This window comes from Salmo salar, chromosome ssa21 (genome assembly GCF_905237065.1).
Source record: "Salmo salar chromosome ssa21, Ssal_v3.1, whole genome shotgun sequence".
Classification (NCBI taxonomy): domain Eukaryota; kingdom Metazoa; phylum Chordata; class Actinopteri; order Salmoniformes; family Salmonidae; genus Salmo; species Salmo salar.
In genome coordinates, this window is record NC_059462.1 from 20,003,155 (window position 1) to 20,015,264 (window position 12,110).

General features: G+C 41.6%; 1 protein-coding gene across 1 annotated transcript; it reads left to right on the forward strand.

Annotated features, from left to right (window-relative positions):
• The first annotated feature begins 2,087 nt into the window (after positions 1-2,087).
• Positions 2,088-5,001, forward strand: cxcr2 (chemokine (C-X-C motif) receptor 2). Its single transcript, XM_014164325.2, has 2 exons — positions 2,088-2,410; positions 3,057-5,001. Exon 2 carries the CDS (start codon positions 3,060-3,062, stop codon positions 4,146-4,148), a length of 1,089 nt encoding a protein of 362 aa, XP_014019800.1. The 5' UTR covers positions 2,088-2,410; positions 3,057-3,059; the 3' UTR covers positions 4,149-5,001.
• Positions 5,002-12,110: the final 7,109 nt, after the last annotated feature.

A 12,110-nucleotide genomic window follows, 5' to 3' on the forward strand; every position in this document is an offset into this window, starting at 1 on the left:
CAAATTATTAGAGTGAGGCACATTGGCTACTAACAGCTTACTACACAGCATACACTTGGTATTATTTTCTTAGCTACATTATACATATCTCCCTGGCATATTACATCATTTATGCAGCAGCATACAATACATTTTTGGACTTACCTTGTTGTTCTGTGCTCACTTGAAGAGGAAGATGGCTCAGTGGTTCTTCTTGGGCAAATTTTGTCATCAAAGTCTGTCATTCTCTGGATTTATGGCGCTTTCAAGACAACTGGAAAAAAACAAAGTTGAATCATGACGTCAGTGATCTTCAGGTCGGAGCTCAAGAAAGAGGCCCGAGTCCCCGACTTGAAATTCCGTCAGAATTCATGCTGGATCGACAGCATGGCCAATGTATTCAACCTTTTCTGGCCCATCATCTTGAATGTGTATCCTTTTAAGCTTGGAAAACAGACCCTTATACCCAGACTTGGACCACACACCCACTCCACTGAATAGCAGGCTAGTGATTGCTTTGCAACGCTTACGGTTAGCCACTGATTCATTCCAAACCATTTGTTGAATTTGCGATTTCTAACTTGTTGTGTAATGTTTATGTCCAAAGGCCGATGAGCACCGATATGTTTTATCTATAATTTCTCTTCATAATTGAAAATTATTTGCCAGTAGATTGTCGACTTGATTCATGATGATGACGGCTAGCTTGCTAGCTAAGATTTTGAAAGTATGATGTTGACATGATCAGTCCACTCAAAGCTACGGTGGATATAACGTGATTTGACATGATTTTATCGGTTGTCAATGACCTTGAGCCTTCTTGGGATGGGCACTTCTAATGTAACTCTATGGCAGCACCCAAGGGGCTTGAATTTTCAAGCTCTACCTATAGATTTTTCAGTGACGTAGTGTCCCCATGAGTGACAAAACACTGAGCCAATCATGGCACAACTAGAGAACATTACCAACCCCTATGCTCCGTATTTTCCGCTGGATGCCCCACCACCACAGAAAGCACTGAGCTAGGCCGAAACACCTGTATTTTGAAGCTGCCTTACTCAAGAAAGCAAAATAGTTTGTATGCGGCTTTATTTTCTCAAATAAATATATATATATATATTTTTCTTTTACATTATTTGCAAACTGATATGTGACACGTATTAATGCCAAAATAACATGCAACACAGGCAACCAAAAAGGTTATTTAAAAAAAAAAGGAAAAAAAAGTGGTTCGCTAAACATGAATGATGGTTCGCCACTTCATGTGAATACTGTTGGTGGACAATTTTTTACACATTTGAACCATGTTTCTTAGCTTACGATTCTATATTTTTTCATCAGACATTTTTTAGAACTGCGACATTGATGTTCTGCTTGCCCAAAGTCACACCCTCAAGTTTGGCCTGTCTTCTAAAGGGACACATCCTCTACTCTCTCGACCATCTCTTGCACAACAAACTTGAGGCTGATTTGACGCAATAGTAGTACAGATAGCATGACTTTTGGTTGATTGCAACAGAGCAGGTAAATGTTGAACTGGAACGCAAAAATGCTCTGAGGTTACTGGTCGGGCCATCGTGTCGGATTCGTTCCTTTATTACATTGTATTGCATTACACACTAAACTTAATCCACCAGATTCCTTGGCCAGAATTTGTTTAATCTTTTGTTAGTAATATTATTTTAAAAATGAAATGAAAATAAAGAAAATAATATTTTGAGATCTGGCTGCGGACCCCCTGCAGTACCTCCACGGACCCCAGGGTCCCACTTTGAGCACCTCTGCAGTAGAGCACAATGTTGAAGTATATCAGATAGAAATATATTCTGTAGAACATATGTGCAACTCTATGTAATGTGAGGAATAATGTCAGCTCTTATATTACAATTTTTATATGACTTTGTGTCATTTTTTTTTAGATTTAATCACCAATGAGGTGACCGTATTATAGACACTGCATTATGAAATCTGCATTGAAATGATCATTGAGTGATTGAAATTGAAAGGGACAGAATGATGGAAAAAACTGAAAAGGCCGTCCTTTACTCAACCTGAAGTTCTTTACTCAACCTCCTTGGCACACTATCATAAGCTCTGTAGCTTGTCTAGACCTTATGTGGATCTGTCTGCTTCCCATGTGTCATGGCATTGGGTGATGTAGCCTACACTATGACATTGCACTGCTGTTCGAGGGCCACTCACCTTTCCTGAAGCAAAACAGTTATTCTGGTGTACAAGGCGTTGATCTGTTGATCTCAAACTGTTCGTTGAGGTATACACAATAGGAACTCAGTCTAGTGTGAAAGTAACAGACAGGAAAAGGCTTTAGTTTCAGAGGAAAACTGCTGAGAGGCTGAGACAGACACTCTTCTTCTTGCTGATAGTGTTTTCTGCTGCTTTTCTGAGCTGTCAAGAGGACAGGTATAGCCAGGTAAGGAGTTTACTTTACTTTCTAATTTCATTTAAACCTGATATTCATTTCAATTAAATAATGTTTTTCGCCTGTGGTTATGCCAACTGTATGTAAGTTGCACATATAACACAACAAAGTACATTGTAGAGCTGGGACAATAAACAGAAAATTATCAACACCGACCATACCAATCACTTTTTGCTGATATTGTTCATTACGATAAGTAGACTAGAGAAATTTGAAGCTTGAAATTAAATAAGCTTGCTAATAAGGGTGATTGTTAATTGGACAATTGTTGGCTACAACCATCTAACTTGTGGTAGTAGTTAAATGATTAAAAAAACTGTGGTGCACATTAATGCTATAAACATATTGTTCTATTTATCCATATTGCATTAACTCAGGCAATTTATCGCGTTATGGATGTCCAAAATCGGCCAGCTCTAGTTCATTGCACAATTAGTCGTTCTAAAAAGACACGCAACACTAACTACATAGTTAAACACAAAATGTAATAGACAGGGATGTTTGGTGGGGTTTACAATATACTGTAAATGTATAATAGATCAGAATGATGTTAGAATGAATGTCTCACAACTGATATACCTAAGGGAGTTGAGTTGATTGAGACATCCCCATATAATTTTCTTTTCTTTTCATGCAGCCCATGGAAATGCCAGAAATGGATGTTGATCTTTCTCTCTTCGTTGAATTCCTCAACTTCACTTATCCTCCCATAGACGAGCTCATGGGGGTCCCTTGTAACGTCTCTATCTTGGGCTTGAGCAGTGTTGGTCTAATGATCACCTACATCACTGTGTTCATCCTCAGTGTGATGGGTAACAGTGTAGTCATCTACGTGGTGTGCTGCATGGCTAGGGACCGGACCACCACAGACGTCTATCTGATGCACCTAGCAATGGCTGACCTCCTCTTCTCCTTGACCCTCCCCTTCTGGGCCGTCTATGTCTACTCCCACTGGATTTTCGGTACCTTCCTCTGCAAGTTCCTGTCTGGCCTCCAGGATGCTGCCTTTTATTGTGGGGTTTTCCTGTTAGCGTGCATTAGTGTGGACCGCTACCTGGCTATTGTGAAGGCCACGCGGGCACTGGCCCAGCGGCGCCACCTGGTGGGGTTGGTGTGCGGAGCCGTGTGGCTGGGGGCGGGGCTACTCTCGTTGCCCGTGGCACTCCAACGGGAGGCTATCCAACCCGAGGATCTTGAAGGCCAGATCATCTGCTTTGAGAATCTGACTGCGGCGAGCAGCGACCGGTCGCGGGTGGGTGTGCGGGTGATTCGCCACGTGCTGGGCTTCTTCCTGCCACTGTCGGTCATGGTCGTCTGCTACAGCTGCACAGCAGTGACGCTGTTCCGTGGCGTGCGCAACGGCGGCCAGAAGCACAAGGCCATGCGCGTCATCCTGGCCGTGGTGCTGGCATTCGTTGCATGCTGGCTGCCGCGCAACATCAGCGTGCTGGTAGACACGTTGATGCGTAGCGGCTCGCTGGGCGAGGAGACGTGTGAGTTCCAGAACAATGTGAGCGTGGCGCTGTATGTGACTGAGGTGATGGCGTTCACGCACTGCGCCGTCAACCCCGTGCTCTATGCCTTCATCGGGCAGAAGTTCCGGAACCAGCTCTTGGTGGTGCTCTACAAGCATGGGCTGATCAGCAAGAGGTTGATGGTGGCATACCGCAGTGGCTCAGCCAACAGCACGGCCAGTCAAAGGTCTAGGAACACCTCTGTTACCCTGTAAGGTTTCAGTAATCAGGGGGTGGTGTGGAAGAGGTGATTTTCACTGGTTCCTCACACAGTATGGTCATCGGTGCGGGTATTGTCGAGAAACTTGTTCTTCATGTTCTAGGGGTGTGTGTGTGTGTGTGTGTGTGTGTGTGTGTGTGTGTGTGTGTGTGTGTGTGGTCTGGGGTAGAGGGTGGGGGGATGGATGATTCTATTATATAGGTCCAATCCAATGTTTTTCATGTGATGCTTCAATGCTTGCTAAGTGTAAACAACATACATGTCAAGGCCTAATGTGTATTAAATCTTCATCTTGCAACTTTTTCTTTGTCAATGCCTGAAATAACTATTTGAGAAGAGCCAGAGCATTGTGAAATTTGTCAAGTGATGATCTGATAATGAAAGTCTTATCTACCAAAACAGAGGGATATAGTTACGTGAGCGAAATGACTCAATCTGTATTGCAAAAGCACACCAACATGACTCTAACTGTGTTCCATTGAAATGTTGCCATATTTTAGCTCTGCTTAATTGCATCCTCATTCCTCAATGACCACTGCATCTCTCACTTCCTAGGTCCAATCCAATGTTTTTATTTTATTTTACCTTTATTTAACTAGGCATGTCAGTTAAGAACAAATTCTTATTTTCAATGACGTCCTAGGAACAGTGCCTTGTTCAGGGGCAGAACAAAATATAGTATTTTTACCTTGTCAGCTCGGGGATTTAATCTTGCAACCTTTCAGGTTACTAGTCTGATGCTCTAACCACTTGTCTACCCTGCCGCATTGTTGCTTCAATGCTTGCTAAGTATAAGCAACATACATGTCAAGGCCTAATGTGTATTAAATCTTCATCTTACAACTTTATTTGTCAACAGACGTGTGATGTAATTGTGTTCCCCTTACAACAATAGAGAAAATGCTATTGTACTCATAAATAAGATGCACACATTTAAAACATATTTTTACTTATATTAGGATCCACCAGCTCAAATAAGGGTGTTCTGAATTTTGTCAATGTTTAAAAAACAAGTTGAGATAAGCAGGAAAATTGGGATCTTTGTCAAGTGATGACCTGATAATGAATGTCTTATCTATCAAAACAGAAGTGGTTATGTGAGCAAAATGACTCCATTGAAATGTTGCCATCTTTTCTCCCTGTTCACTTGCATCCTCATTTCTCAATGATCACGGCATCCTCTCACTTCCTGCCTCAATTGCACAACTCGATCAATATGCTGTAAAGGTCTACGGGTCGTTGCACGAACAGAGTGCTGTTTATGTCCCTCAGACATTATGTGTGTACATTTTTATGAAACACTCAATTTAACAGTTGGATCACATACACTCAACTCCTGAAACGGACCCTATTCTGCTTTCCCAAATATCAATCTCCTCAATCCATTTCCTACTGAATCTTGCACCCTCATTCCTACAGTACACATGCTAGGAAAATGATCCCTACCCCATGTAGAGTCCTCCAAATCCTCCCAACTACATCTGTCTGCCCTTGAACTTGAGATCATTGTAAGATCCAGAGCAGATTCATTCATTTCCAGTTACTGGGCCAATCCTGGTTCCCCGGCCATCATTAAGACTCACAAGCCCTTTTTCATCAAGTAGTTCCTCCAACACTTGTCCATTTACATCAGTCTGTAACCCTCCCCAGAGCGTACTATGAGCATTAAAATCCCCACAACACATTACACATCTCCTATCTTGACCTTCTACTGTACATTCCCAAGGGCCATCAACTCTAGTGTCTTTACGCAGGTTGTAAAACTTCACTATTACCATACTATTCCCCCCTCCCAACCACATCTCTACCACTACAAGTCGTGCTCAACACCGTCTCCCACACTCCTATATGAGATCCCCTGCTTTATAAAGGTAGCACACCCTCCCCCTGCCACCCTATCACTATGGACTGCAACATAACTTTGTATAACCACATCTAGAGTAGGTTTAAGCCATGTCTACTGGAGACATATTACATTAGGTTTGTCTGGTAACTCCTCAAGAAACTGTTTGAACGCTTTCCCATTAGCCATCAAACTTCTCGCATTGCATTGAAGGATTAACACCATTATGAAAATGAATAAATACATTATTCCTGACAGGACTGATTCTCAATCTTATTGAGGTCATCCTATACATTTTCCCATGTCAGTCCTGTGATCCCAAGACACTTCACTGTTTGCTCCACTATGATCTGTATCTTCTTAGTACTAGATTGTCATTTTTCTGATTGCTGCTGTCACAAATGTAACAACCTTCCTCATGTCTACTACCAGTCTTGTGTTCTCCCCCATTCTGCTCCCTACATCACGCCCCCAACCGGCATCCCGATCTACCCTGGAATACCTGCTCTTCTAGGTGCCCCGGGTGTTTCTGCGTGAGTTACATGAACTGCTTCTGCATATGCGATTCGCTCACTCCTCACTTGCTGCACTTCCACCTGTCTTTTCATCACTGCACAACACCCATATGCCACACTATGGGCACCCCCACAGTTACAGCACTTTAAATGGACCCCATCTCCACAATATGCATGTTCTCCCCCACATTTCGCAAATGTCCTTTTGCCTTTACACACCGCTGCCACCTGCCCAAACCTTTGACAGTTACAGCAACGCAATGGTTTCAGAACATAAGCTCACACATAGTAACTCCTATACCCGAGCTTAACCTTTTTTGGCAGTACCAGATCCTCAAAGTTTAGTAGCCCTGACAGGCTATCCACCTTCTTCCTCTCTCATGTCATCTGGAGGCACTTTGGCCCTTCATGTAGTATTTTATTTATTTCATGTTATCAATTTCTGGAACTCCTGTAATAACTCCCTTCAGCCACTGCCATCCAGTTTGATGCGGCATGCTACTATCAACCATATGTTTACATACCTGCTTGAGTTTGAGTGCTTTCTCATACTGTTTAGCATTGATACACACCATCACCAAACTTCCATCATGAAGAATTTTAGCAGACACAACCTCTCCTAGTTTACTGTCCAAATCCCTAGTCAATGCAATCTCATTTACCGCCGTGACTCCACCCTTATCCTTAAATTTCTCCAATATCTTGAACTCAACTTCTCTCAGTACAACACTGCGAACCGAACCTTCCTCATCACTACTCTCCTCCAACAAGAGAGAGCTTCTTCATAAGCTTTGCTCTCACTTTTCTACCTCCACATATTTCCACCCCACAACTACACTCAATCCTGTCCTCCTCAAGTTCCTACCTTTCCATCCATCTCTGCTCCAATCACAGCTCAGTGTTGCTCAACCACCTTCACCAGATTTCATGTTCCAAAACAAAAACAAACAAAACCTCAACCTTTCTTGACAAAATTGTATAATAATAATAATATTAAGCTAGTTAACACATTATCATTTAACAAATTAGTCACCAAGCCCGCTTGGTTTAACACTTTGGCTGCGGTCCAAACACTTAAAAGACACACTCTATCCCCTCAGCCCTCAAATTAAGTGGACACTTCTGATGACGTATCATGACGTCTGACGAATATACACTTGCAGGGCAAGGAACGGTGGGTGCTTTATATGCGCTACAGTCAATTAAGAGTGCATGTCTACTTATATTAACTATATAATTATTAATAGCAAATTAATTAGCTAACTAACGTTAGCCTGCCCAGCTGGAACTTGTGAAGAAGGAAAATGTTTTATTTCTACAATTTCCAAAAGCTTACCAAACAAAAACATCATTATTTTTACGAGACGTGTTTGTGCCATCATGTGCATTACTAGCATAATTTTTTACCTTTTTACATTTGTTTTTACATAACACTTGTATGGTGACTTCTCAATTGATGTTGTTTTTAAATTTTGGTGGACTTTTCTTAGCGGATGTACAATCATCGCGAATTGAATTATGGGGAGTTTCAGGCCCGGAGTGAACATAATTGTACACTTGCAAACTCGACTAAAAATGAGGGCAGAGGGGCTTACGTTGCAAACTTACCTTGCTTGGCTAATCATTTGGACCGCGTTCCAAGATGGTGACGGGGATTCCCACAAGGGCATTAGGTGAGGGTAAGTGGACGAGGGTGTGTCTTTCATGAGTTTGAACCGCGGCCTTTGTTTCTTTCACGGCAATCACCCACGTATGGATTTTCTTCTTCTTAAAATGTGTATTGGTGAATCGCAACCAACTTAAAAGTGCATACACAGCCACCTACTGTACTAGAGTGTGAGGCCGTTATTTGTTGAATAGGCTGCTATCCTACGTGAAATAAAATAATGGAAGGGGAAAAAAATTGCCACGTTAGCTACCGCCAGGCTGGAAAGACGACTGTGATACCCAGTAGAAAGCATCTCAAGTTGGCAGGCACTTTGACTTGTGTCTATGCTTTAACTTGTGTCTATGTTATCTAGTGGAAACAGGTGCACTGGTCGCCGGCTTATCGACTCGTGGTGCAGCCCAATCAGCCACTTAAAACAGTCTTGAGTGGCAACAAAGCTGCCCAATTAGCTGATTCGCTTTCCATACATCCACTCATTTCGACACACCCACTTCACTTTACTCCTGTCATCATATTAGGCTGCAGCTACCCATACTTGTCTTCAAACAGTGTTCTCTGCAATGTTTTGGCTATGAAGCCCTGGAGATCCAAAAACCTTTAAGCCGCATTCACAATTATATCCAGTTTCATCGATTTCTTGTTTGTTTTGCATGTACAGTCTATCACCCGAGCAAAAACGCAACAAAATGTACCTTAGTTATTTTTTTTTAATCCCTTAACTGGTTAAAAACATTTTCTGTTGGCTGCGGGGCATCCATTGCCATTTCTTACTCATTTCCACTCACTCTTTCAACCATTTGCACTGCCTCCACATATTGTAGAAGACCTGCTGGGCAGCCCTGATTCTTGCTATTTCGAACTCATTCACCCTTACAGGGCACAACTGGAACACAAGCATTTCATTACATCCGCAATAACATCTGCTAAATATGTGTACGTGACCAATATCATTTGATTTGATTTGAACTGCAGCACCGTGTATCCACTGACTCTTCAACAACATATACAGGCAGGTATCCTAGTGGTTAGAGCTTTGGGCCAGTAACGGCCCAAAGCTCAATACCATACTGCTTCTGGTAACTCTGGCTGTTTCCACCTTTCCCAATGCGTCCTCCACCATCTGCGCGACAGCAATTGGGTCTCCCAAAAATATACTGAGCAAAAATATAAATGCAACATGTAAAGTGTTAATCCCATGATTCATGATCTGAAATAAAAGATCCCAGAAATGTTTCGATATGCACAAAAAACGTATTTCTCTCAAATTTGGGCACAAATTTGTTTTCATCCCTGTTAGTGAGCATTTCTCCTTTGCCAAGATAATCCATCCACCTGACAGGTGTGGCATATCAAGAAGCTGATTAAACAGCGTGATCATTACACAGGTGCATACTGTATCACAGGTGCACTTCTCTCAATATGAGCAAGACAAAGGAGCTGATCATGGATTATAGGAAAAGGACAGCCGAAAAAGCAGGGCTTTCTGACATCCAGGACCTACAGTAGGCGGTGTCAGAGAAGTCACCCAAGTCATAGACTGTTCTCTCTGCTACCACATGGAAAGCGGTACCGGAGCGCCAAGTCTAGGACCAAAAAGCTCCTTAACAGCTTCTACCCCCAAGCCATAAGACTGCTGAACAACTAATCAAATGGCCACCTGGACTATCTTGTTTTTACACTGCTGCCACTCGCTGTTTATTTTCTATGCATAGTCACTTTACAAATGACCTGGACTATCCTGTGCCCCCGCACATTGACTTGGTACCGGTACCCTGTATATAGCCTTGTTATTGTTATGTACATTTATTGTGTTACTTTTTGATTGATTACATTTTTTAAACTTTAGTTTATTTAGTAAATATTTTATCAACTCTATTTCTTGAACTGTATTGTTGGTTAAGGGCTTGTAAGTAAGCATTTCACAGTATGGTGTATTCGGCACGTGACAAATTCAATTTGATTTGATTTGTGCTGGGGACAATAAAAGGCCACTCTAAAATGTGCAGTTCTGTCACACAACACAATGCCACAGATGTCTCAAGATTTAAAGGAACGTACAATTGGCATACTGACTGCAGGAATGTCCACCAGAGCTGTTGCCAGATAATTTAATGTTAATTTCTCTACTATAAGCCGCCTCCAACGTAATTTTGGAGAATTTGCAGACCATTATTCCTCCTGCACCAAACTTTACAGTTGGCACTATGCATTCGGGCAGGTAGCATTTTTCTGGCATCTGCTAAACCCAAGCTGTGTTCAAATACACATTCTAACATATTGTATACTACATACCTCTACAGGATCAATGCGATTAGCATGAGGTTGTAAGTAACAAGAACATTTCCCAGGACATAGATATATCTTATATTGGCAGAAAGCTTAAATTCTTGTTAATCTAACTGCACTGTCCAATTTACAGTAGCTATTACAGTGAAAGAACACCATGCTGTTGTTTGAGGAGGAAAATTGAGGAAAATCTATTCATAAACTAATTAGGCACATTTGGGCAGTCTTGATACAACAGTTTGAACAGAATGCAATGTTTCATTGGATCAGTCTAAAACGTTGCACATACACTTCTGCCATCTAGTGGAATAAATCTAAATTGTGCCTGGGCTGGAATAATACATTATGGCCTTACTCTTGCATTTCAAAGATGATGATACAAAAAACGCATGGTGGTTTTTCTTTGTATTATCTTTTACCAGATCTAATGTGTTATATTCTCCTACATTCATTTCACATTTCCACAAACCCCAAAGTGTTTCCTTTCAAATGGTATCAAGAATATGCGTATCCTTGCTTCAGGTCCTGAGCTACAGGTAGTTAGATTTGGGTATGTCATTTTAGGTGAAAATTGAAAAAAAGGGGCGGATCCTTAAGAGGAGTGTATACTACATACTATTAGTTAATTTTAGTATACTGTAAACGAATGGGTATCGTTTCAGTTGAGCGTACTTGAGCTTTTCCTGTCTACCAGAAGTTGATGCTGTTGCTATGCAACCTCTTGTTAGCTTGTTAGCAATACAAATGACTAGCTAGAAATTTTACAATTTCGGGTGTGTTCGTTATTTCAATCTGGAGTGCCAAAGTGCGCTCTGGGAGTTGGTAAATCCAGAGCATTGTCAGATTGTCCATTTGTAATTTCGCTCTTGGAGCATTCAGAGCGCACACTGAATGCTCTGGCCGAGGAGTAGGGTTGATCCAAGCATTCTGACCTCAAAACAGCAGTCAAGCACCCAAGCTAACTGGCTAACTTGCTATCTACTTCCAGACACAAATGAGAGAACACTTCACTCTGACCATTTTACTCGCCCTAGCAGAGCTGGTTAGGCTGTTTTCATGTTATCCACAGCGTTGGTGACTGTAACTGTGCTCCTGGCAACAATTTAATTATGCTTGTTTTTTCTGACACCGGACATATTCAACGGGTGTTGAACTGCCTGGCAAATTTGATAAATTAGGAGTCAACTAACGTTAGGATGGTAACTAACTAACTTACTGTAATGCTATGCTGTTCGTAACGACAGCGTAGCTAACAAATTGTCAGCCATCATAATGTGTAACGTAACTTATTTGAAAAGTCATTACATTGCTCAACATTTTCTAAACATTTGTCATAATTAGTTAAAGCAATGAATTTTTATCCGCTTCGCCTGCATATTTAACGCAATTTTCTTCAAATCACACCCATTTTATGAAGAATTGCATTATGGGCCCTAAAAGCACGGAAATAGTGTCCACTGCTTGTATACTTCGTATTTTGGCGAATTTAGTACGACATCCAGGAACTTTTGGCATACTAACTATATCCATACAATGACCAATAAGCATACTACATACTCAATTATGTCACAAATAGTACAGTTAGTGCGGTTAGTATGAGTATTCCAACACAGTTCCAGATTCGTTCGTCAGACTGCCAGATGG